Source organism: Pituophis catenifer, unplaced genomic scaffold (genome assembly GCF_029215685.1).
Source record: "Pituophis catenifer annectens isolate HBS135680 unplaced genomic scaffold, rPitCat1.0.hap2 SCAF_6, whole genome shotgun sequence".
NCBI lineage: Eukaryota > Metazoa > Chordata > Lepidosauria > Squamata > Colubridae > Pituophis > Pituophis catenifer.
This window is the reverse complement of record NW_027256886.1, coordinates 50,809,751-50,837,750: the sequence shown is the minus strand read 5'-3', so window position 1 is coordinate 50,837,750 and position 28,000 is coordinate 50,809,751. Positions and strand designations below refer to the sequence as shown.

General features: G+C 36.8%; 1 protein-coding gene and 1 long non-coding RNA gene across 3 annotated transcripts; both read right to left on the bottom strand.

Moving 5' to 3' along the window:
- Nucleotides 1–105: 105 nt before the first annotated feature.
- On the bottom strand, nucleotides 106–6,887 carry LOC139317981 (uncharacterized). Its single transcript, XR_011600485.1, has 3 exons — nucleotides 6,805–6,887; nucleotides 5,577–5,647; nucleotides 106–132 (listed from the first exon to the last, which is right to left on the bottom strand). It is a non-coding gene; the product is annotated as an uncharacterized lncRNA (long non-coding RNA).
- Nucleotide 6,888: 1 nt separating this feature from the next.
- Nucleotides 6,889–13,724, bottom strand: ADRB1 (adrenoceptor beta 1). 2 transcript variants are annotated; one of them, XM_070945203.1, is made up of 2 exons: nucleotides 12,319–13,724; nucleotides 6,889–6,975 (listed from the first exon to the last, which is right to left on the bottom strand). In XM_070945203.1, the coding sequence occupies exons 1-2, from the start codon at nucleotides 13,609–13,611 to the stop codon at nucleotides 6,937–6,939; spliced, it is 1,332 nt and encodes a 443-aa protein (XP_070801304.1). In that variant the 5' UTR covers nucleotides 13,612–13,724; the 3' UTR covers nucleotides 6,889–6,936. The 2 variants fall into 2 exon arrangements, with proteins under 2 accessions (XP_070801304.1, XP_070801305.1); XM_070945204.1 differs by lacking the exon at nucleotides 6,889–6,975 and adding an exon at nucleotides 8,247–8,292 and having other exon boundaries at nucleotides 12,303–13,724.
- Nucleotides 13,725–28,000: the final 14,276 nt, after the last annotated feature.

The following is a 28,000-nucleotide window of genomic DNA, read 5'->3' as shown; positions in this document are numbered from 1 at the left end:
TATACAATACATGGCATGAGTCACTATTACTGATTTATACAGTGTGTTGCTTCTGTAGATCCTTGTGGTTAAATAAACATTGGCATCATACTTTGGAAATGACCACACACATTTTTTCCATGGAAGCTATATCTGTAAATGAAAAACAATGTGTGTGAACTTGTTGTTAAGATTACCTGTTTTTAATGAATCAAATCAAGTGTGAAACTTTTTCATAGCATACTTATTGACTATTCATAATTACGTTTTAATAATACAGTTATTTCTAGGATTCTTCAAGCAATTCACAGTACAGTAAATGTTCAATTTTACAGAACCATGTTGAACAGATGTAAAACAGAATAGACACAATTTTACATAAAGTCTTCCTGAAGCAGTCTGGATCACTGATATAATTTAATCTCATAATATAATTTTAGTGACCTCTGGAAGTCTCTCTTTCTAATGTTACCTGGCTTATCTAAATTTTATCTTGCGCATCCAGAGAATGGAGTGCTACTTCATAAGTATGTTTAAAGTTAAATAAATAGTTCAAAATACCCATTTTATTCTTTGTGCATTTATCAGCCTGACCATTGCAATTGTAAGGGAGGACTTTCAATTGTACGTGTTGTCCAGTAACTTGCTTTTGTTTTTAATCTTTATTCACTCTACAGGAGTATCAAAAACCACCAACAGAAAGAGGACCATAAAGGAGAATATTTGTAGGTCAGGGCATGGGATGAGGGGTCCTTGGTGCTCTCTGAGCTTGGATGTTCTGACTAGAGCTGATGATGTTACCTAGTTTGGGTAACAAACATCTTCAAGAAAACAGTCAAGCTCTGAAAGCACCAAGATCCCTAAAGACGACAGAATGTAAGAATAATTTCATTTTATTTTCTTAAATAGAACTCCTCAGTTTTGAGAACTTGGCTAATAGACCATTGATTCAGGGTATGCAGGATAATGCAGCAGCAATTTAAAATTTTCCCTACACATGAACTATTTAGTTCTTTTAAAATAAATCTTCTGAGAAGATGGATTTTCAGCAGTCTGGCCCTATCCACTATGACCAGAGGGAATTCTGGATTCTTTATTTTGGATTTCCATATATGCCAAACCAGTTACTCTGTCTTGACTAAGGGCAGTTTTCAACATGAATTCAGCCATGACAGAATCAGCCACTGCCTGCATTTCCAAGAACTTGCTTAAACTTAACACGTTATTACAGAAAATTCTGAATTCTTCTCTTGAAATTTGAGTGTCTTCAGTGTCTTCATTTCCTTTTCCTTGTGAGTTTGTTTTCTAAACGCTTTCTTCACCCTGGTGTTTACAGAAGGCTTAACCAAATAGATGCAATATAGCAAATTCATGACTGGTTCTTCCAATGTGTTTTTATCCAGCTAAAGGCAGACGTGAAGAATGAAAGGGTCCTTGGGGGAGTATTGTCAGTAGGTGGCAGGAAGGTCATGGTTTCCCCATGCTGTTTTTACAGATTTCTCTCTCTATGAGCTCACATTCCCCTCCCCCATGACCCAGTGCAAGGGGGGTGGGGAATCAAGGTCTCTGCACTAGGCCGGCATTTTAGCAGCTTCACAAGGAGAATTAGACTAAGACCAGAGGAAAAATACTTGGTGAAGCAGTAGGTGTCTTTGCTCTCAAATGGTACTTTCCATTAAAAAGGGGAATGTACTCAGATATCTAATCTTGGATCTTCCTGATAACTCTTATTTCATAATTTAGAGACATTTGGGAGGGCAAAAGGCCAGCTGGCACAAGAAAATAATAATTTAAAGGCAAACATTTGTCTTTCTTCGTGTGTTGTGATTGCTTGGATGGATATCTCTAGTACTGGCATCTACTGCAATGATTGTGATAATATTTCTCCCTCTCCTTTTCAGCTGGCTGAATCAGGCACGCAACTCTGCTCTCTGTATTGTGGGCTGTTTATTTAGCAAAATAAAAGGAACTCTTTTAATAGCACTACTTTGAATGCTGTTCCTGGTTTTTTAAAAGCCAAATTATTATTTATACAAAAGCAAGTATGTATACTTCCTCTTTCTTCCTTCAAGATTTTAGCAGCTTCTGAATGCAAGCCTGTGAGCCATAGTAATCCACAATTCTGTCAGGAGAACTGCTTGCCACCATTTAGGAAGTTCATAATACTATGTTTTTGATGCATTATATGTGAAGAGTTTTGGAAAACTGGATTGTCCAAGAAGAATTGAAATACTAACACTGTGTGTTTGTGTGCCACGATGGCTGTGTGAATGAATTTCATTTCACTTGCTGATGTGACCATAGCAGATCTATTTTTAGATGTCTAATCCTTCCAGTAGAACATGTCTTCTTTTTCTGATTAGTACAAAGCTGGCTGCTACTCAAATGATAATTACATCCCAGCCCATCACCTATCACAAGCCAACAAACAAGATGTTAAGCTATTTTAACTCTTGCATGCCAACCAGCTAATGTTGTTGCTGGTTTTGTACTGAGCCACAGGCAGCTCTGCAGAGATACAAAACGCTTTGAGATAACCATGGTAAAATCAATCACAGCAATTCTCCAAATCAAAACAATAAAAGGATGCCTTTCAACCTCATTTCATGAACTTTATCAGTAGGTTCAGGAAACACATTTAAATGTTATGGACTTGCTATTTTGGAATTATAAACTTACTCTTTTCCTGTAGTGTTTGAGTCCTTAGTGTCACTCTGCTACATAGTAAAAAACTCAATGCAGATTTCTTTGCCTCTGCCTAAAGAGCCTATCTCTCCAACGTGACATGTTAAAAAACAAAGGAGGAAATCCACCCACTTAGTCAGATGAGTAAATGCTTTAAAGTAGGAAAGCTGATTTCCTTAGAAGTTACTAATAAAATCCAAGCTTCAGATGGGGCTTAAAAAGGAATGCATAGAAATAACATAGATATATGGTATGTATTTGTACTTGAAATTATAGCTGTCCCGAGTGAAAAATGTATCTCACCATAAAAATAGCACAGGCTGCTGCAAATGATTGATTGATTGGATTGCACCCCATGGATATCACAAAGGCCAAATTGGCATTCTTTGCATACTGATGTGTGTGGCTTAGCTAGTCATGACTACTATTCCATGACCACTTTGGCAGAATCTGCTCCTGTACTTCCTTGTATATTTTCAGTGTAAAGGTCAATACTTCACCTACGTGTACCCTGAAAATTGGCCATTGCTCTATCTGTTACCATTTAGAATAATTCAATGTGATTTTTTAAAAATCTTATTCAAATAGAAGTAACTTTCAAACCTCTCTTTGTCCAAGAAAGTACATATTTTTTTCATTAAGGAAGATAAAAATATGTGGGCTTGATTCATTCCTAATACAGTTAAGGATTTCTCTGTGGTCTTGTGAATATTATGTAACCTTTCAAAATGGCTTTGTCTTTCTGTGAAAGGATGATCATAGTAATGACAAACTAATGTTAATAACCTTTATGTCAAGTTTGCCATTGATTAAAATGGCACTGGATCTGTAATAAGCAGCTCTGAAACATTCCTCCGGATCATTGGTAGCTAGCAGGTGGCCAGAGCCACCCTTATTCTAACCATTCATGTTCCTGAACCTTCACTGTATGGATGTTGACAAGCTCTTGCTGCTTTCACCAAAAAAGCAAAGGCACTGTCATGCTACTGGTCCAAATTTGTAATGTATATTGCAATGTACATTGTACAAGGATCTACAAAAGGGAATGATGCTACTTTCATTCTTCTGTGTCCCTTGTTCCTCCTTGAAGATATTTCTGCTTCACTACTTTTCTCTTATTCTCAGTAAGGCTGATTTATTGCTTATTACCAGTTTATTTCTAATTAAAGGAATAACGCTTATGTTTTATTTATTTGTTAATAAAAAAAGCTAACTGCAGTTTTGTTTTCTCACATTAGTCGGGTAAACTGCTTCTGAAAGTATAAAACACTTGTCAAAATCCCCCATTTACTCTTACAGGCGATGAAGGATTGTTGGATCAGACTAATCCAAAACACAGAGGCCAAATATATTTTCATGCTCATTCTGGCTGTGCTTACATGGTGTCGGTATGAATAAAGAAACTGGCAAAAATACAGGGGATCATGCATTTAGCAATGACCGAAACCCCTGCCATTCTTCTTCTTCCCATTATCATTCCTGCCACGTGGAATATAACATCAAAGTGGACAAAGTATTTTTGAAGTCTCCTTTGGAATTAAGTTAAAGAAATAGGAAATACAATTGAGGTCTAAAAGGAAGGGCTAGTGATAATAATTTTGACATAATTCTCAAGCTCATCACATATCCTATTAGAATAGGATGGTCAGTGTGAATAGGTTAGGATATAACAAGGTAAAACAGAAAACGCCGCCTCCCCCCACTTGATTAGGAACTAAAAACATAGTCTGAGACAGGAAAATATTCTTATTACAGAGTGCAGAACTATAATGAGCGTATTTTTTACAAAGTTAGAGGCATTCATTATTATAGATGCTTTGGATATTACAGTATTAATCTTTCATTATTAATGGAAGAAAATAGAAGAAGACCTATTAAGGTCAACATATTTCGGCTGCTGTGATTGCTGGTTGTGATTTATTATATTCTTTTATCTCTCATCACTCGGTTAGTTATCCAAACTTCAATCCAAATGTATATGATATTTTTGCACTTTTGACTACAGCTCCTTTGTTAATTTATGTCTGGTTTGCTTCAGAAAAGAGATCTATCATGGATGTTTGGATTCTCTGCCTCACGCTATTCCAGCTGTCCTGCAACTCTTTCTTGGGCATGCTTTTTCATTTTTTAAGAACACGCTGTACTGAAATAATAATCCAGAATAAAGTGTTTGCCAATAATCTTTCCATATTTCCTGTACACATGGAGACAAATGTGTGATAGAATCCATATATTTAATTCTATTTAGTTAACACTGCTTTGAAACTAATGCTAGGCAAATAAAATCAGTCTTAGTTGTACATGTAATACAGGGTATTAAGTTTATTAAGCCTCTGTAATTAAAAGCATAAACCGTAGCTGGACTTTTGCAAATGTCACCTCACAGATGATAACAGGATTAAAGATGCAAGACTGTCTGCACTTACCTGGGAACAAACTCACAAAACCTCCATAGGATTGTGCTGTGAATCATCTTAGGAACAGCTAGTGGGCTGCATTTTGCAGATAAGCATTTTAAAAGACACAGATTCACAGTTTAAATTTGTTAATGGCCATTCTGAATCTTTGAGTAGGTTATAAACAAAATGTTTAAGTTTAAAATAAACTCAAAGAATGTCACTACATTAGGGCATTATTATTATTTTTTATTCAGAAGCCAGGGCTGAGTTTATCAAAAAGTGTTCAACAAACTCATAGCTAAACTAGGCTCATCTTGATGTATAAATTAGTTCATCATGATGAATTAGCAACAGGGAGGAAGGAAATGATGCATGTTTGCTAGAATATCAGTGAAAACTCCAACCAAATAGTTCTGCAAGAGCGTGCATACTCTCCAATTATCTCACTTGCATTTGAGTTATGTACCCTTCCTTGAACGTGTTCAGTGGTTTAGGATATGAGGACTCGCTTACACATTTATTTTCGAAGAACTTATGTTCCATAGACGCCTTCCACATTTTTTTTTCTTCACAGCAACATCAACCTAGTAAGGTAGGGAAAGATTGCTGGTTAATGCATAGCTTGAGTTAAACCAGTGAACTTCATGGCCAAGTCAACAACTGAATTTTAGGTCACCCAATGTGCCACTGCAGAAGATTAATTTATTTTTTTCCAGGAATGGTGTACACTCTATATCATTGTAGCAAACATGCTATTTATTAATCTCTGCATTAATCTTTGGGTTGGAACAAATGGTTTTTACACAATAGATTATACAAATCTGATTAATTCACTATTAGTTTGGATGCAAGTTATATCGTTAGCTGACTGGGAAGCTGTCCATGCAGATACTGTAGATATTGTGAGTTATAATGGATGAGAAATTAACAGGGTGATAATGTTTACATGCATAAACCAATTCCAGAATATAGGCAAATCAGATTGGTAAATGCATACTTATAATCACACTTTCCCAAATTTTGTATTCATTTCAGCATTTTTAAATTGTGCACAAATTTATATTCAACAAAATCTGAGATTCCAAAAATATCAAAAAACAAAACAGAATTATTTCTTGCCATCATATACTTTCTTCATGGGTGAAATTCTCTGTTAATAGTTGGAACAGCAGAATTGTATTTATCAGAGCCAGGTCGTGTATTTGCTAAATTAAAATGACTTTATTAAGAAGTGAACTTGAATACCATATTTAAAAAAAGCCCTACAGCCTGGAATGTATTCAATGAAATTTACTCCAACATGACATAAGTACATAAAAAAGCCTTCAAGTTCAAAGTAAGGATTTTCCATGCCATATTATATTCCATTCCTATGTTACATTTATTGGATTGCACCATTAATCAATTAATCCACTGACACTCATATATTTAAGATTAAATTCTCCTTAATAGACTAATAGTCTTAATATTCATGAGTCATTTGGAAACTTAATAAACTAAATATAAACTTTCAAGAATTTAGAATTTAGTATTGGGGAATTACAGTCAAAAGTAGCACCAAGGGTGGGGCATTTAATGGTCTTATAGGTGTCCCTGACTTACAAATTCCCAGCATGCTGCATGAGATTGCTGGAAATTATAGTTCAGCAATGACTGCAGAGCATCAAATTCCCCAATGCTGATTTAAATAATTCTCCATCACAGCAAAGCACATATTTTACTTAAATGACAAGTGACCTACCTTCACCCAATGTTGTTCATATTGGGCATCCTTAGACAAATGCAAGACCATTCTTTTACAGATTCCATAATGGAGGCTGTGATACGGCTTTGCATAGAAATTAATTTCTGGTGCTTTTATACTTCCTTCTTCTCAAATTGATGATAAGCAAATTCCATGTACTGTAAGTATCTAAGCAAAGGGAAGTGGAAGGAAAGCATGTAACATTAAATGATGCTGAAAAGATCTTAACAGCTGCCTTGAATTGTGGCGTTTCTGATTAAGCATCATCTCTACAGTGCTGTGAAGAAGAAAATATCACACAATAGATATGTAGAACATCAGGGCAAAATGAAAGACATCTAGTTCAGGCCATTTGGTGTTCAGCATTTCTGTTGACTTGAAGCATATAGCTAAACACCAAGCTATGCTTAAGTCAGTGCAAACATGGACCCAGATTGTTGGGGGCAATATGCTGACTCTGTAAACTGCTGAGTTTACAGAGGGCTGTAAAAGCACTGTGAAGCAGTATATAAGTCTAAGTGCTATTACTTGTCTGGAAATATTTCCATATCACCTGTATGTGAAAAACTCTCACATCAAGGGAAAAGCCTAACCACAAAATACACACATGAGAACAGGATGATAGCTTGGTTGAAAAGTCCTTATTGAACTCCAGACATCATCAGGTCTAAAACAATGGAGAGTCGGTAGATACACCCTTGGGATAAGCAACTTCCCCTGTTTCTATTCAGAAAGCAATAAATTTCTGATGCGCCTTCCAACAAAATGCAGTTCTTCATGTGCATTCCGTGATTGTGTTACAGATTTGTGTCATACTCCCTTCCTGGACAGCTGAATTTGCTGTTAAAAATGGTGTTAATACAGTGCGAAAAAGCATCACATGTAAACAAGCAGAGAACTCACATAACCGTAGCAAAAGCTTTATTTTGGTAAGGATGGTATCTGATTATCAACTAATTTTTCTTTTTCTATACTACAGATACAGAAATATTATCTGTAAATAAGATTTCCTTACCTATATTATAATCTTTTCAGAACTTTCTGCCATGGAAATGACATTACAACCATCCAAGTCTAAATGAAGGGAGAGATTCTTCCACTCATGCAAAGCAGTCTTTTGGTTTCCTAAATCTGGTTTCATCCCAAAATATTCCTCTCAGTTCTGAAAGCTTGTAGCAATTTAAGATGAAAGACTCAGTTGGGTAGAAAAATTGGTCTCCAAACCACACCTTGTGGAACTATGGGGCCCTGTGCATCAACAGCTCCAAACTCAAGCTTCAACATAACTAAAATGTCCAGCCAGCAATATAAAATGAATATTTTTGATTTCATGGAATTTTACCCCTCACAAATTCTATCAACACTAATTATTTGGCTTTTAAAAGTTGAACTGTCTACTTCAGCCAATGTGCCTGTATACCTGAAAAGGATAGAAGGTTCCTCAGTGTGCAAACTTCCTTTTTGGCCATGTCATCTCTGGCTAATCTGTGGACATAGGTTTCAATAGATGTATCAAAAGTATGCATATTTGTATTGCTTCTTATCAAAGTACATGAAATAACTGGAAAAGCTTTTGTTATCATTAATCACATTCTATATATCAGCAGAAAACAAGCTTCATTGGCATTTTGCCAGTGCAGTCTCCATAGTTACCAAAATCTATTTCTCTGGACCAACTCTGTGTATTTGCCTGTAAGTGTTGTGTGAATATCATAGCATCCCAAAACTTTGTAGTCCACACAAGTGACTCCAACCTAGCACTGAAGACAAATTTCAGGGCCAAACTTTGATACATGTTAAGCTCTATCCATGGCATTGTGATACTCAGCCACTGCTGAGTGAGGCCCAGATTATTTAGTAGATTTAAAATAGTCCAAGGCAATTTATGAACATCATACCCTGTAAACTGCTTCCCTCCAAACTTGATATAGTTAGTACTTGGAGCCGATGTACCATCCTTCAGTCAGGAAAAAAAAGAGGAATTTTTGAATATGTTGACAATAATCTTCTCTCTTTCTTTCACGGCCCATTATTATCAATAAAAATCACTTCAGTTCTATCAGTTTCTTTCCCCTCCCCCATATTTTAATTTCAGTGTTGAATGAAACTGAAAGCAGCATATAAACTCATGCCAAGAAGCATGATACAAAGCTCATAGCTACACAACTTAATACATAGCATAATGTGTTCCTAATATAATGGAAGACATAAGAATACTTAAGGCTATCTAGAGGAAAATCAAGACCAAAATGGAACCAACAAAAAAAATAGAACCAAGGGCCAACTATTATAAGAAGTAGACAGCACCAATGACATTTCTAATCATCATACTCTCAATTCATAGTGTTGTGTCTACCATATTATCAAAAGCACTGTGTGAAAATCTTTTAAATCAGCCTTATCCACACCAATGACTTTCCAGCATGCAGTTATGACAAATTCTAGAATTTTCAGGCAGAATTCTGATTGGCTCTGCTGATTGGGAATTCTTATCCCAATGCTATTAGAGAGTAGCAGCCTGGTGAAGGCTAATGCAGTAGGTAGCAGTCTGCTTTTTAAAATAAATTGCACTATTGATCCAACATTTTTTTTTACCTGGCTTTCAAAGTCGAACACAATCATAGTTAAAAAGCACAAGCAATTCTTTTATCCTGACTGGTGTGCTCTCTAGTTTTAATGAAACATATTCAACATTGTCTAGATCTCAACAGATTACTCCAGATCATGAATTCAAGACAACAATAAGCTGATGATAGCCCAGTTTCTATTTCTTTTCTCTGGAAATAATTTCTCTTCATAGTTAATAGCCATGAGACCCTTTAGGTGGCAATGATTTCTAATAGCATACAATTTCATTTGAGATTCTGCTGCTTTACTGTTAATGAAAGTGGAGAAATCCTGTCAGGAACAGTATCAATGAATAAGTATCTGAAATTGCGAGATAATCAAACTAGTCTATTCAAAATGTTCATTAAACACAGTGATCACATTGCTAGTAAAGCTGGCATTCACTCACTAGTGAACTTGAAATTATGATGCCAATGGACACATTTTTGAGGGGACAGTTTCTTAGTATCATGAGATTTAAGGTTAAATAACACTTAGTATCATGAGATTTAAGGTTAAATTATCACCAGCTTCTATTTAAAAATAGACAAACAAGCGGCAATAAATTAAGAAACTTCACAATAATTAGTTTGTCTTTCTCAACTGATTTCTATTTTAACGGTGATTTCTGTTCTATTGTACTGCAACTTTTCAAAAGAAGCACAGCAGTAAAGCAGTTAGAAAAGTCCTTATTCTGAACTGATTTAAAATCTTATTATGGATTATCATGTAGCTCAAGTATATCACTAGACATCTGCATGATTTATTGTACGCAAACAATGTATGGCTTGTGCATATCAAAGCACAGTTAATCTCTCCTTCTTAATAGTTCTCAAATGAAATCCACACTGTTTATGTACCATCTCCAGCCATTTCATTCAGTTTTTTCTTATTATCAGACTACATTAAATTGATAAAAGGAACCTATCAGAAAAAAAGTAGTTAATGTAATTATAGGCAAGCTGGAAATGATTTGTTTTTAGCCCTGGAATTTCAGGAGAAGTCAACAGTCTTCAGTGTAACAGGAATGCTGCCTTATTTGGTACAGCAAGCTTATTTTTTTTAAAAGACAATTATGTCAGGAAAAGCCATTAAGTTCATCTGTATTGGTAACATGATCTATATTTCCAGAAAAACAGTCACTGTTTTTAATCAAAAATGGATATAATTCCTGCACTTTTAAAGACACATTGTAAATACACTTACTTGTGCTGCAGTGTTTTTTATTGCACATAGACCAATGACATACAGTAGTAAATGGCACCCAAAGAATATAAATACAATATAAAATGCATGTGCATACAGTCCCTCGGCATACACAGACACACGGACACATAAATGCACAGAAGTAAAAATGAAGAAAGACAATGAAGCACTAAATTCACAAAAGGTTCACATGAATTTCTGGGAGTTAGAGAAGTTACTAATAGAAACTCTTGGGTATGAACATACTTACAGTACCTCCATTAAATCACATAATATTGTTTTAAAAAATAACCATCAGCCAGTGATAGAAATCAAGTTGGAATCTACTTTGTTTTCCAGTGGGTTTGTCTATAAGAATGTGTGTGTTTGTGTGTGTGTGTGACAGAGAAAGAGAGAGAGAAAGATTACAGAGAGAACTTTGTTAATACTGTGCAAAAAGGGGAAAAAATCTCTCATTCTTTTCAAATGTGCAGTCATATTTCTGGTGCTTGTAGCCAAATTTTCTCTTCTATTTTTCAATGTGAACAATTTGTCTATTGAGATACTCCTGACTCTATTTTTATTTTTTTAAAAACTCTTAACTAGCAATACATAAATAAGCTGTTTAATATAAACACATTTTCCCTGTACAATATGCACAGCTTGAGGTAGATGTTTTATAGCCTTACTGCTGATGTCTCATATGATAAGAAAAGCGATATTCCTCACCCCTGACATCACTGGGCAAAAGGACCAAACCCAAAAGAAATTGGATCAAAACAAAATACTCTGCATTTGCAGTATTTCTGATGGATCTTCTTCTTGGATATTAAGGAGCATGTAGGTTTTCAAGGCTACAAAGTAATGAGCACTTAGCTGTATACAGGAACAAGTTTCTTCAAACTTGCTTCCAACTAAACATGCATTGGATGATCAGACTGCGTAACAAAACTCATTAGAAAATGTTTCAATGGCTTATTCCAAAGTGACTTTAAGTATGGTTTCTAAAGTTGTTTCCTGCCTGAAATTCACACCGATGTCAGGAAAGATAAACAGGTGGCCAGCACTTCTTCTTTTCTTTTCAAGGATTGAATAAATTAAAAGCAAAAAAAAAAAAAAAAGGCTACTTGTGCTACTGTCAGACCGATAGTAGTAAAAACAACTAAGGGCGTTATCTCTAGCTCTAAAATTAAACTGTCAGCCAAGGGCTTCTTCCTATTTCCTTCAGTATCAGGACAGCCTGCTTTGCTTTTCCATTAATGTTTGGCTGAACCCTTGCTACAAATTCAGCTTTTCCTGAAACATTTCTTTTACAAATTTCTTGCAACTTGCTTTTGTTCCTTTCCTGGGACACCACTCCCTACTTACCTAACCTGCCCACCGCCACCTGTGCAGCATACAATCCAAAAATAATAATCCAAATGACTTGGAAAATGAATAGTTTCCTTTTTTTCCCAGTGGTTGGTCTCTCTTTTGTTTCCTTCCATTTGTATAAGAGGTATGCTGTATACAAGTTCACCTGCTTTGTACTTCAGGTAAATAACATCTTCTTCCAACTGAGAAAAGTCAGTCTGGAGTTTTGAATATTAGCCAGTCTCCCGATGTATTCCTTTAAGGGTCCTCCCACTCCTATCTATTGTCTTGGCTCCCTTTCTTGCTTTGTAATATGCAACATACCCTCCCATTTCTTTTATCCCACTCACCACATGCCCTTTATACCTTGGACTCTGAATAGGAGATTTTACTGTTCCCTTCCTCCAAGCTGGAGTCACTTCCATCCTGCATACCACCATTGTAATCAGACCATGTCCCTCCAAGAGTACATGGAGCTGTATTTCCCAGGGTACTGATGAAACCTCCAGGGTAATGAGAGAGCTCTCCAGTGCTGGCATGCAACCTCCGGTCTGCTTTTCTAGGACAGCACAACATCCTTTTGAAGGCCTTACGAAAATCAGGGCTCCTGCAGTAAATGATGGGATTGAAGGCAGAGTTGGCGTAGCCCAACCAGTTGAAGAATACAAAGAGCTGGTCTGGTACAAGACCTCTATTAAAGACTTTGACTATATTGACCAGGAAAAACGGTAGCCAACAAAGAGTAAAAACCCCCATGATGATGCCCAAAGTTTTAAGAGCTTTTTGTTCCCTTATAGCTAGAATCCGGGATGTTTTTCTTCTATTAGTTTGGCCATTACCCAAGATAGGCAGGTGCTGGTGGACTGGATGCTGGTGCTGCTGGTGATTATTGTAGAACCTGCCCTCACACCTATCAATCTTCTTCATCTGCTCCTTGGCTTCTCTGTAGACTCTAATGTAGACAAAAATCATAACAAAAAGAGGGATGTAGAAAGAGATGACAGAGGATGCAATAGCATATGCCCTGTTGGTGACAAAGTCACAGCAGTTGGGGTTCTCGTAGCAGTGTCGAGCCTCAGGGGCTTTATCTCTCCACCAATGCATCATGATGGGCAAGAAGGACACCAAGGCAGAAATAGCCCAGACAACACAGACGATGATCTTGGCACGTCTCTTCGTCATGAGGCTCTGGTAGCGGAAGGGTGAAGTAATGGCCAAATAACGGTCAATTGCAATGATGCACAGGGTCTCTATGCTTGCTGTCACACACAAGACGTCCACCGAAATCCAGCATTCACATAGGAAGGAACCCCAGAGCCAAGAACCTCGCACTACTAGGGTGGCACCAAAGGACACCACTACGGAGCCCATCACCAAGTCAGCACAAGCCAGGGAGGTGATGAAGACGTTAGTGAGGGTTTGCAGCCGTTGCGTCCTCCCAATGGCCGCTATCACCAGACCGTTGCCCACCACAATGAAGGTCACCATCAAAGACATCAGGAGGCTCATGCCCACCACCCACTGCTGGGACAACTCTTCCGTTTTCCAGCCAGGTAGATCCAAGTCAGTGGAGAAGTTGAGAGGTCTCAGGCCAGCCTGAGCAGTCAAGTTGGTTCGGTTGGGAGGGCGACCCTCTAAGAAGAGCCATCCCTCTCCCATGGCTGTGCAGCGAGGCAAAAGGGTCAGTTTAGGGCATCCAGGCTGGAGGCATGAAGGCGAAGCGGGTCCCTCTCCACGCCAGCGCCGTCGGAACGGCGACCGACTCGCTTCGAGGCTGCAGCATGTTTGCGAGCGCTCCTCCGGCGGGCTCTGGCGTCCAGGACACCTCCCCGCGGCCCGCGCGTCAGGCGCTCAGCAACCAATGGGCGGCCGGAGTAGCAGCAACCTCGTTACCTCCGGAGCGGGACTCGCCTGGTGACCGAGGGGGCAGAGCCGCGGGACGCCCTTCTCTGAGAGGAATTGGCGCCGCCGCTCTCAAGGACCTCACGACCCCCGCCAAATTCCCGGGGAGCCCTTCGAGCGGTGTCTCTCCCCCTCCGCTCCCGCCCCTCCTGTCCGAGACTGAGCGGCGGGTTAGGGAGTTCAGAGGGAAGCCTTTTCGGAAGGGGCGCGGAGAGGGTCTGCCTGCCGTCTGGCTTCCCACGGAGGAAGGTCCCGTAGGTGGGGCGGCGTTGAAACGTTGCGGCTCTCGGGAAAGGGGCGTGGAGCGGCCTCTTGCGTGTCCTTGGGGCATCTTCTGCTCCCGCGGATCTCTCCTCCTGTCTAGGCAGGGTGGATTAATCAGCTTTTTGCACCTTCTCGTTGCTGAAACTAGACGAGCCGCAACACGCCGTCGCTTTTCCTGCCGTCTCTGGCCAGCGGAACAGCCGCTCCGTAAGAGAATAGCAAGAACGGGGGGGAAGGAGGGGTGGCGTGGGAAGGGGGGGGTGCCGAGAATAGCCGAGGGCAGCGGGCGTTCAAAGTTGCCGCTGCCTCTTCCTAATCCGCGCGTGACTCTCGGGGGGGAAAAAAATGTTGCCGTCTTTTCCAGACAGGACAGCGGTGAGTTGGTTGGTGATGTGTTTGCGGGGCTGGAGAGGAGACTCATTTTCACTACTGCCCCCGGATCATCTTTTCCACTTTCCGCTTTTTGTTTTTTTCCCCTGGGCTGAAGTGCTAAACATAAATTTTCACGTCTTCCAGATCAGTTCGTGGAATGAGGCGATAGGAAAAGCAGCCCCAAGAGTTCTGGAAAGCTCCAAAACGTGTGCTGGGTGTTGGGTTGTTTCTTGCTTGCCAATCAACGATGGTCGAACAGTGAATTTTTGGGGGGTTTCCATTCAGGAACAACGCTGTGTTTACTTTTTTAACTTCTCCAAACTGGTTTCCAGCAGGTGTGTTGGAGATGAAATGAATTTCCCTCCACTTCCTCTGCCATTACTTTTGCCAGCAGTTTTAGTTTTAGATTTGAAACTAGCTGTCCCAAACATTTTACTGCCTGAGGCAATTGAAAGGACAATGGCCTTCTCCATTCCATGCACAGAAGACAACAGCTGCTGTACAGGAAGTCCACACATAGGACAGAAAGAAAGCAGATCACTATTGCCTATTTATTTCTTAGGTGTGTGTCCTGCCCTTCCTCCTAAGGTCAAGGCATTTTTAATGGTGATTTCTTTTGATTCTGATCTTTGACTACAAGTTCTTGCAAAGCAGGCTGAGCTAAGAGATAATAACTGGCTCCGAAATTACTAGTTACCTTTAAATAACTTAAGAATGGACTTGAACCTGGATTTTCCTAGTCCTAGGCCACTGCTCTAACTGTTTGGTAACCATTCATATCCTTATTTTCCATAGAATTAGGTTCCAAGTTGTTCCCTAGAAAGTTTTGCAGAAGACATGGTGTGGTCGAAAGATCATGTTTTCTTCTCTTTGTCTTCTGGCCACTTCATATGGCTTATTATGACAGCACAATTTCATAAAAGACATAACCTCAAGATAATTTTATACATGATATGATAAGCAAGAGAGTAAATGTAAAGATTGAATTATGAATTAATAGTACAATGTATAACACTGTAGTGAGAAAAAGAGCGTGTAGCCTATTTAAGCCTTGTAGCCAATTTAAGCCTGTTAAGCAGTATTCTGGTGCATGAATCGGAATAACCGCATCTGCATGTCACTTCCTCTTTGTTTGCATGCAACTAGACTTCTAGAAAGACAATGATATCCCAGTGATACAATAGCCCATTGAAAAACTTACCAATGCTGTTGGCTTAATTTCTTGTCCATTTTACATGCTAGTCTTTTAATTGTTTAAAACACCAAATGTCCTCAAGGCATCCCACAAAATAATGTAAAAAATATATGTGGCAGTGGCAGTGTACATAGAGAAGTTACTGACAGGAGAGAGTAGGGGAGGGAGGGAGGGAGAGAGAGAGATGTCAAGTTAAAAAAAACCCCGAATTATAGTCAGAATCTGTTGTATTTTCAAGCCTAGACAGCAACCATATTCACAGATCTGTTAATATAATAATGTGTTTTATTTGATCTTGGTTCAATATGTAGAAATCCAGACTTTGTCTCTGTAACCTTGATTTATATTTTGCTATTTTGCAAAAATAAAAATAAAAATAAAAAATACAGTCAACTCTGCATTATTTAATAAACTAGGGTTCACCACCTTATGGCTATTATCCAATGTATAACTCTAATCATTGGCAAAAGAGAAAAATGTCACAATAAATTATCTTTTTCATCAGCCTCGGTTAGAACACCCTCAGAATAATAGAATTACATGTGAATGGAAAGTGAATATACACCAGACTGATATGTTAATAATGAATTAATCGTTCTATATAGATGCCTCCTTAATTTCATTGCCATTCAGAATTCCCAGTATCCTGCTCTTATAACTTTCCCATTTCCAAGTGAATACAGATGGCTGGGAGCCAAAGTAAATGAAATGTGTGACTTTAGTTCCCATGGCTTATTTCTTTAAAAGAAGTAGCAAGAAAGAGAAATATCAAAATAGAGATCATGATACCAAAAAATATTTGTTTAAATTATTCTTTCCATGCTGTGGCTTCAATAATAATACTACCCTCTCTTCCAGATTCCTGTTTATTCCAGGATAATAGCTAACTTTAACATCGGTGCTGTTTTTCTCCTGGAGCAAATAATATCTGAGTGGATGCTTTTAATTACTAGGATTGAAACACTGCACATAACATGAAGATTATTTCTCCATCTGGCTCAGAATCCTAATGCAAGGCAAGGGATCTTTAATCCTTTGTCTGCTACCAAGCCAAGCTGGACTGGGTACCATGCTTGCCTTCTTTATTTTAAAAAAGTAAAGTAGATAGCATTTGTAGTTACTGAATGTGATCTGTATCATGTTGACTTTGTGGATCCAGCTATTTCAGAAGTAAATATACAGGAAAAACTAGACATATTTAAGGCCATGTAAAGAGTCTAGCATATTTTATTCTGAATCAGATCAGTGGATTCTTTGCTGTTCTGTTTTTTTTTTAAAAAAAAAATTCAATTTCACAATACTTCAAACCCTTAAATTCTGCAGGTGATGTTTCCCACTTGGAAACCATATACAGAATCAGGAAAAGAGAATGTAATTGATCCTATCCCAGGCCCCCTTCTGGAAGGTCAGATGTCGTTGTTAAGATCAGGATGAAAATCTGAACTGTGCCTCTATCTGAGGTAGGCAGGAAATACAGTTTTTGGCTGCTGTGCAATTTCTCAGTAGAAGAAAAAAGGAATCCATGTATTCATGGCTGCAGGTAATTCAAACTGAGTGCCTAAATATGTGAGTCCTTCTCAAGATCATATCCCTCTTAAGTTCTTGATGTCAAGATGAGGAAGACGATGAATATTTGAGGAGGGTTATTCCAGTCCTTGCATGCTTCTTGGGGAAGGGAATAGGCATTACAGGCCAGAATGACAAACAACTGTTTTCTCCACAGGCATTCTGGCTGTTACTTCTGGCAGTATTTCCACACATCTGGAGGACACCAGGTTCAAGAAATCTGGCTTAGATTCTAAAATCTCATGACAGAAATGATTCATTTGTCCTCTTTGTTTTTCAGAAAGATTGATTTAGATTTGTACTTTTTAGAAAGGCTTATGATGCTGTTGATTTTTGAGTATTAGGGTTTTTTTAATGGATAGGTTGATTAGACGTGTGAGAACACTTTGGGGATTGCATGAGCTGAAAAATCATGTGTAATAATTATATATAAAATAATAAGATACTTGACATTCTGTTACTTATCTAACATTCTAGCTCCTACGTTACAGTGGACTTAAATAAGAATATATTATTTAGGATTTTATTACTATAAATATTATTATATTATATAATATTACTATAAATATTATTTAGGGTTTTATTACTATAAATAATTACTATTATTTAGGGTTTTATTACTATAAGGCACTATATAATAGTCTTCTCCAGTTGAATGCATCTCCAGATGTGTCAGCATCACAACTTTCAGAAATCTTTGGAGCGATTTTCCAGTGGCTGAGAAGCAGGCCAAGCATATCTGCCTAGTTAGAAAAAACAAGATTATTTGTTTTAAATATATTTATCCTGCTTTTCTAGTTTAAGAAGCCCTAAAATCATGTCAGTCTTATTCACACCACATAACAACTCAGGCAGGAAAATAATAGCCTTCAGGTTTACATACTGTATATCACAAAAACACCAACCAAGATTACAATATTAGCAGGCATTGCTATTCATTTTTGAAATGCTAATGTACAATGGTAATAATGTTTCCATTTTATCTATGGCAAATAGATGGATGGATGGATGGATGGATGGATGGGTGGGTGGGTGGGTGGGTGGATGGATGCATAAATAATAAAATAAAACAATAACTCCCTTCTTACTCCTATTGGTGGTATGCATTTTCCTCAGTCTTGAGTCGTCAACCATAGGCCTAAGGTTGGAGGGTTCTGCCCAGGATGTTAACTTTTCCTAACATGCACTCTTCTGGACAGAGAATTCTGATGTTGTTCCTGAGATATGCTGGAGCCACTTTCCAAGTTTAGGATTTCCCAGCCCCAAGCGACTACTATCACTGCACACACCTGAGCTTTGATTTAACCGCACTGACGTCTTACTCTCTGACAAACTTCTTTCCCCAGTAAGCCAGAAAACTTTGGCTTCCTGTTTTGTCTGAGGTCACTTGAGAGTCTCTGTGATAAAAGAGACCAAAAGAAAATGATAAGATCTAGCCCACAAAGAATCCATTTACAAGAAAGGTCTGCATTGCTGTCTGGATTCAGAAATCTGTTCTGCCTTTCTGGCAAGAGTATTTGAATGTCTGCTTTATCTGTTTTCCCTTATGAAACTTCTAAATAAAGTAGTCATTTCTATTTGAGTCCCTCGGAGTGGCCCTCAGAGTGTCTTCTGACTGAAAATTAGTAACATGGATTTCTGTCATTTTGAGATGAGAAATATGTAAAAAGGACAATGTAAACCCTAATATATATATATTATAGTTAAGAAATAGACACCCTCCAAGTTCCCTTCCCTAATTTTGCCTTATCCATATAATGCATAATATGGCTTTCCATTCCATTTTACGGCCTCAATACTCCCCTCCACATGTGAACTATAGAAAACCATTGAACTCTGAAAATCTTTGTAGTAGATAAAACTAGCACCGTTAGTGGTATAATAACAGTTATTCTGCCTCTACAGCAATTTTGAGCACAGTGTGTTAGCAGGACTGTTATATTGCTGTATAGTTTGGAAGCCCCTTAATGTGTGATTAAGAATAGAACCCTGAAACACTTTTAAACCCAAGACAGAATAATGGCATTTACCAAGCCATCGATAATTTATGAGATGTAATGTTATTGGTAAGGTTCAAACATTTTTTAAACCATGGAATAGTGTATTCATTGTGGATTAGTGATTGGTGTATTTGTTACGCCAAGCAGCTATGTTTTATTCAATAAATTATAATGAAAGAAACCATGACTTAGCATTACACATGAATCTGATTGTTCTGACATCTCCAATTTTTGTTCTACAACTGAAGCATACTTTGAGAAAGCTGCACACACAATAATAATTTTTCACGTAGATGAAGTCATTTTACTAGTATGTACATACTTTGATTGTGCTGGTTGTGCACTATAGAAATTGTTTGGGATGATAATGGTTAAAGAATGCATGTAGCAGCTTTTGTAGTTTGTAGCCCACTTCATTAGATGGCTCAGATGAAGTAGATTCTATTCTATAAAAGTTGAGACCAATTTTTTAACTTATTTAGGTTCTGCAAGACTTTTTTTGTTTCTAATAGCATTAAAAAAATTGTACAGGCTATTTACTTTTTGGTAAGTGACACAAACACACACTGTTAATTTCATCAGCCAAAATTACTTGCTTGTTAATATCCATCTGGAACACTTGTCATTTTAGCTAGATATGAAATGTGAAACATTAGCTTGTCACATCACACAATAAGGTAAAACAGATACTACCTTTTGCAAACACGAAACAAAAACAGACTGCTTTGAAGTCAAGAGGATATTTTCTGTAAAGGATATAAGAAGGAGTTCAGACAGATCTACTGGGTGTAAATTATTACAAATGGAAAAAAACAAAACGGAAGAATAGAATTAAACACAATAAAGATTGTCTTGAGTCTCACTGTATTATATCACCATAGCACTCAATTTTTTTTCTACAAAAATTCTTATAGATTGCCCATAAGGATCTTTCAATAAACTTTAATCTGGGGAAAATTCCCTGTCTGAAAAAACTGTTTGTTAAAATATGTAAATAATATGAAGGCATGCACCAAACATGGAAAGGGATTATGGGATTGTACTAGCTAAACTGGAAGCAACAGGTGTCAGCCACACCTTTTGGCAACGTGAGATTGCTGGGCTACATCTTTTCCTGATATGTGTTGCTGTTGTGTTTGCTCCTATAGGCTCTTACCCATTCTGTACACAAACAGGCATGCATCCTACTGACAAACACTTTTTGGCATGTATGTATCCTTCCAAATATGTGGCAGATTAGAGAGTGAGGATGCAACTCTGTGTTACCAAATACATATTTGTGTAATAGTCTTTTATGTTATTTTTAATTAGGATTCACTGTATGTCTATATGTTTAACCTTGCACTCACCTAGACACCTCCATTATTGAGAATCAGCCAGAGTTTTAATGTTTTTAATGGAAAATAATAGGGTTTTAAAAGTTATATCCTCTAATTGGGTACATCCAATCCATAATGGTATAATCTTACCATTAATTTCTGGTGCCTAATTCCAAGGAATTAACATGTCATATTAGCACAGAATTCAGATATGAATGAGAATGAGGTGATATATGATATATTCATAAATAGTAAGAATGAGATGGTAGTACTAAATCCTAGGAAATAGATGATGGTTGCATCTTGTCAGTGTGTTAGCCTCTCCACTTTGAACACAAATCCCATTTATTTTCTGATTACATATCTCCCCCAATACTCTTTTCCTCTGTTTTTATTACTGTAATCACAGCTTCAGTGCACTGCCAAATATAATGGTGCTATTAGTTTTACTTGCAGCATGCTGCTAGGCAAAAATAAGTATATAAAAAGAGGCTACATGGGATTAAAATGACATTAACTAATCAAATTGCCTTGTGAAATTGACTACCAGGAGAAAGTGATTTGAATCTGTCCTTTACCTCCCTCCCTCCCTCCTGCCTTACATACATACATACATACATACATACATATTAAAAACATGGCATCAAGGCAGTGGACTTGTGAAGGCTCATTGATAGAAAATTGTATTTTCTTTAAAAGAACAAGCAAATATAGCAGATGGACCCAGGAACTACCATGCTATTATTTATCAAAACACATGGGGAATTTCTAATATTGACCTTACACAAGCAGAAAGTCTCATGCTGTATTGTTTCTCAGATATTTGTGAGTAGCAACTGCACTTGGAAATCTCCCTATGCCTACTGTAAATCTATCGTGGTAGATTCTACCATGAAGGTGAACATGTTTGGGGGAGATTCTTTAATTGAAACCTTGAAGCTAGCTTTGCAATGCAAAGTGTAGCAATTGCAGGTGCAACCAATTGCTACTCCCTCTTTAAATACTTTCTGACCGCTTAGTTCCTAATCAGTTTCCACTGTTGAGTTATCTTTACTAGTAGGAAGTTTGTCTAATATTTAACCAAAATCTGCTTCTCTGACGTTTCTACTCACAAAGGCATGTTGTTGGTAGACCTGTCTTAATAAAAAGAGTTTGGAACCCAAGTTCATCCTTTTCTGTTTCTGTAAAGATGACTTTAAATCTCCTTCAAATGATTGTAAACCTCCAAGACTGTCACTGGATGATAACATGCAAGAGGGCCTCAAAGGGCACGTAGGAAGGAACTGAAAGATTTATTTCAAGTCGCTTACCAACTCCCAAACTGATTAAAGTGAAATCCCTCTGGTGCACAAAGCAACAAAACAAATAAGTACATCAAATCCCAAACCAACAACAAAAATTTCACAGTGAAAAATGAACCTGTCAACATCTCATTTATTTCTTCATACTGAGACCAACCCAGTAGCTGAAAAGATGGCTTCTAAGACATTGAGCCAATGTTTAAATCAGCGCACCTGCTCTGCTAAGCTTTTGCTTTGCCAGACCTTAATAAAGTCTGCTTTTTTCCCTCATGTGTTTTTCTTTTAAAAATGTCTTCATGAAATTTGACCTTGACCCAGTAATCCATCCTGAGGCCACTAGGAATGAACACATCAGAACTGGCATCAATCCTTCTTTGTCTGTTTATGTATTTATAACCATAATAGTATTATCCAAAGTTCATGTTTGCCAGTGAATAACAACAATAGCCAGATTTCTTGTTTTGCACATTACATTTATAATCATAAGGATTACAGCATTTAAGATATCCAAGCCTAGAAATTACAAACCAGCATCAGTTTTCTAAGACCATATATCATTTAAATACTTCTTCAGAAAAGAGGAACTCAAAGCTATGATTCAAATGACTGTCTTTGTCTGAAAATATTTCTACCTGCCTAAATATGTGACCATAAAATATCATAGCACAAAAATAATATAGATCAGATTTACTATAAACAGTATATCTGTGGTTATAAAACTACATGCTTATCCATCAGCCTAGTTCAATAATATTGTTAACCATTCAGACTACAGCTTTTCAAAAGTGAGAATGAGCATATGTATAATCTTAGCAATAAAATGCTACAATAGTTTATGTGATGTAGAATAACGTTGCAGATTAAGTAGTAAGTAGAAATGAAAGAAAGAAATCCAAAAGCAAAATGCAATAAATTTATCTACTGTAATTTAATTGAAAAATTATATAACTAATTGTCCTTTGAAATAATTTTACTGTTGAGAGGTTTATAGTAAATTGATCAAAATGAGATTGAAAAGAATCCTATTCAAGTTTTTCTTTCCATGTATTAGAACATAACAAGGTTGCACATTTTAGCTTTCCTGTGGTTGTGTCCCTTGTTCCCCTCAAACTCATTAAAAATACTGTAGCAAAATGTAGCACAAGTTGTGAAACTTCTTGCCAAGAATCATAAGTATGTGATACATCTGAGATACTTTAAGCTCTTGAAATGTTGATTTCAATATGATTTCATAACAATTTGAAGGGCAGTGTGGTGTCATGGTTAAGAGACTGGACTCCAGCAGAGAAATCCACATTCTAGTCTACTTTTGTTACAGAATATAACTTGGATGACTTTGAGCCGGTTGTTCTGTCAGCCCAACTCAATTTTTTTGTGGGGGAAAATTAGGATGAAGAAAAGTATTTTTGGATTTGAGACAGAACATGTAACATGATTGTTCTCCAGGATTAGAATGTACAGAGGATATACTGTAACAGGAGATGAGAAAAGATTTAGAAAAAAGATGTTGGTAAATATTTCCTTTTTCTAGCTTTCTATATTACTATGGAAGCCCATGCAATCACCTGTCATGAAATACTCCATACCTGTTGAACTACAACTTACTTTAAACCTAGTGATGCTAACAGAGTTCATGAATCATTTTAAAACCAATGGCTGATTTTTGTAACATGCAAAAGCAACAAATAGAAAGCAAATTTATCAACATTGGAAAAAGGCAACACATTCAATATTGTGTCTATTTAGCGAACTCTGATCATTAAAGAGATAACAATCCAAGATTTTGGTACATTTGTAGCACAATATTTTTTACCCTCAATGGTGATATAAAAATATAAAAGTCACAAAGAATTTAACCATGTCCCATACTCACCTGTAGTTTGGAAACCCACATGGATGTATGTAGCATTTTAAACATGGAGTTGCTTTTATTCCTTTTTATTTTTTTCTGTTATTTTATGTTCTATAAGTCTCCTATACTGAAAATTCACTACAATAGAACTACTTAGAATATTGACTGTCAAATAACTGTTGATACAGTAAGAGAAATGCCTGTCTGCATCAGAGCATAGCTCACTCTTAACAACCATGTCAGTTTCCAACTTTTTATCAGCAAAATGATAATATAGAGAGCAATCTTTGTGATCCGGGGGCCCTCAAGGCATGATAAACAACAACTTCCATCATCTTTCACAAAAAATAAGTTGCTGAAGAAAATTGTCCCAAATTAAAGCCATAGTTATAAATCCAACATCAAGCATTTTATTACTTCTAGATGTATTTATCTTGTATTTCTACAATCCTTAATTAGCACAATCACTGACTATGCTGTGTAGGGATCTCAGGAATTTAAATCCTCCATACTTGATAGCTATGTTGGGAAAGCTGGTGTAGACAATAATAAGCTGTAATAAATAACTCATGTTTTTTTCATTTTGTAGTATTTTTGTGATGTGCTGAAAGTATAAAGATTCTCAGTCATCCAGGTCATGATTGTCCCAAAGGTGCTTTTTCAAGAAGCAACTGGACTTCCTTTGTTTTTCCTTGAAGATGTTTCACTTCTGATCCAAGAAGCTTCTTCAGTTCAGTTCAGAACTGAGAAACTTCTTTGACGAGAAGCGAAACATTTTCAAAGAAAACTAAGAACAGTCACTTGTCTTTTGAAAAGCACCGATGGGACAACCATGACCTGGATTATTGAGAATCTCCATAGAATGGTCAGACATATGGCAGCCAGGTCCGCAGAAGTAATGGGGATGTGGCAAGCATCTCAGAAGAAACCCTCCCTAGTTTTTTGAAGGAGGATAGATGCTCTTTCAGACTTGTAAGCTTCTGTTAACATAAGTTTACAATAAAATTATTGTACTTCTGTTTATGCTTATAAAATAAATCAGTGTGTGCTTATTGTCTGGACTACCTTACAAAGCTGAAAAGGATCAGCACTTAAGGAAGTTGCTAGAGGTTTAGGGTAAATTTTCAGTCATCTTAAAGCAAACAAATTCTGGCAAATATTTTTGCAATCCATTTTACCAGATGCAATAAAAATCATTCCAATCTATTGTTTATTTGAATTTATTGTTCCAGAATTATGCTAGATCCAAAAAATTAGGACTTTGGACAAATGGTTCTTTCTGATGTTCATTATATCATTATACAGAAGATACTGTGCTATACTAGTTTTTTCTTATTCTGTTTCATGACTCAAGAAAATAGATTTATAGTATACAAATTCATTTTAGCTTCAAAACAACTCTGTAAATTAAATTAGTTTGATAGGCAGGGGCACTGTTTACACTGCCAAAATAGACCAGAGTGCCTTGCCGTTTAAAAAATCTCACTCTGTTAAGGGCCATATTGGGTCATTTGGAGTGAAAATGTGTGGGATGAAGCTGAGAAATAGTTAGGATATTTTTTACAGTCCTATTTCAGTATAGAAAGATGGCTCAAATAAATTCCTAAAACTCATTCCTATTCAGTACATATAAGTATCTGTTCTGCATTTATATGTTGGCTGTTGCTGCTTTTTTGAGGGCTAACTCTAACTCGTTATTAGGAAATTTGAAGAAAAAACAAAAAAAAAGGACAAGAATTTTTCAATACTAGAGGTTTTCCTACAAAACGAAGAAAAAATTACTCTTGTTCTAAGTATCATGGCACAAGTGTTCCCTTCAATTTGCTGGTTACACACGTCACATTTTGCCTATAAGAACATTAAGGACAGCATTGTCCAGTTCAAATTTCTTTGAATGCAAGACAATGATGGAAAAGTAAGGGATTTTTATTTGAAATGTTTCCTTTAGTAAAACTGCAAGCAGGATAAGAATGAATGTGATGAAAAATTCCTGAAAGAGTGTCTAAATGGATTCTCAAAGAGATACCCAAGGTTCTGATAGCCTTAGCTTAATGCCCTCCACATGTGTTGAGCTACAAATTCTTGCCATTTGGGCACTAGGTTGGGGAAGGTAATTCTGTCACAGCTTTCTTCAGATGACATCCTGTCCCACTCAGATGTGCTGATGGACTCATTTTCATTGAACAGTGCCCTCATAATTACTCTGTTTATTCATTAAAATGTTTCACCATTTGCTATTAGGTCTTTTGTTTTTAGGAGTCGTTTTTCCTTAGAGAAATAAACTGATTACATGGAGAATACTGATCTCGTATAATTGTGTTCTCCTCTTTCCTTCTTTCATATTTATCTGGACTGTCTGCCCCCATTCATTTGCTGAGGCATTAAAGGTGACCCCATTCTCATATTCTGATCCATGTTGTCATGACAACACAGGCCTATTTTGTTGTCTACCATTTTACCATGCCCTTGAAACTGAGGTAGCAGAACTATAAATCATGTCAGTCCAAATATCATGTGAATGGGAGTTTGGTGTTCTTCTGACCTGAGCTATTTGCTGTGACTGAAATGTCCATTTGGCCCCTTTCAGTCCATTTCCCAGTTTACATTGTGGGAAAGGGGTGAAGTGGTCATATAATCAAAACACACAATGGTAGCAAAGGCCAGAGTGAACCAGATTAAAGCAGGAAATGACAAAGAAGGAACAGAGGTTGATGTTATCCTCTCAAAAACTGCAAACCTACCTACTCAACCTCTTTTCTTCTGGCTCTTCTTATATGTTCACCAATTTATGAATGATTTGATTGACCCTTTAACAGTTTGTGTCCAATGTAGTGAGAATCTCATGTGGGATGCAGATCTTAAATGTAGACCATTTAATATTCTTAATTTCCTTAGATCAATATATAATTCAAAATTTGGCCGTATATGTGCAAACAAATTCAGTTCCTTGAATTATAAAGAATTAGAGTTCAGATTTAAAACCAATTCTGAGGAAGAATGGAATTCTGTTGTGTCTAGCATGTATCAATTCCCACATAATATGAAATTAAAACAGATACAACAAAGACCTTTACAGCAGATTTTTTTTTCAAACTTGGCAAATTGAAGATGTTCTGACTTCAATTCCCAGAATCCCCCAGTCAGCATGTTATTTGCCAAATTTGAAAAAAAAAATGTTTTAGAACATATTAGATTCTAGCTAAACACCTTATTTGGTATTTCTTTTTATATGTGTTTAAATGAAGCGCAGATGTCCTTTTTGTTTTCAGGTCTTCAGCTAAACTTTTTGTCAAGCTACATTAGGATTTTTTTTCTGTGCTCCATTTTTCTCCTCCCTGTAATGTAGTTTTAAATTATATATCTCCTTTTTTATTTTTAAGGGGCTTCCATGTAATAAAACTAATTCACATTTTGTTACCTTTCACATTTTGGATTTTATATATAAATTATGAAATAGTTGAGAGAATATAACCTTTATAAACTAAATATTTTTATCATAATAATGAATAATAGGCAACTTTTCAATAAATATAAGATTGAGTAATGAATAACTACAACGGCTCTTCTGAGTTCAACTTATATATCTTCTTGACAATATAAATATTACAAATTCAGCAACTATATCAATTTAAGAATTTAATACTTTATTATCTAGAACAACCAAAAAACAATTTCAAAAATGTATTGAAGTTGTTACTCAATCAGAAATAGGTGTTCCACTACATAATTTAAAGGAAGCTTGGGATACCGAATTTGGTAATCCCATACAGAGCAAATTGGCAGAAGTTATAGAAACAGGTGGATTCACTTCAACTTCAAAGCAAGAAAAGCAGTGGAAGATTATGCATTGTTACTTCATTTCTGTTAGTCTGGCACATACATTTCAAAAGTATTCTTCTAAATGATAGAGAGGCCATTAAAAATGACTTTTTTCATTTGTGGTGATCATGCCTACTCTTTTGGTGTAAAATTTTTGGGGAGATAAGCATCATGATTAATCAAAAAATTGAGTGTTTCCCAGAATTAGGCTTACTGTATTATTTACAGTAATAAGCTGTAATAATTTACAATCATAAGCTTAAAATAACTTTAATAATTGTGGAACATTCAAAGCAGTGATGAAATCCTTTTTTTTTTACTACCGGTTCTGTGGGCGTGGCTTGGTGGGCGTTGTGTGGCTTGGTTGGTGTGGCAGGAGAGGGATACTGCAAAATCTCCATTCCCACCCCACTCCAGGGGAAGGATACTGCAAAACCCCCATTCCCTCCCCACTCCTG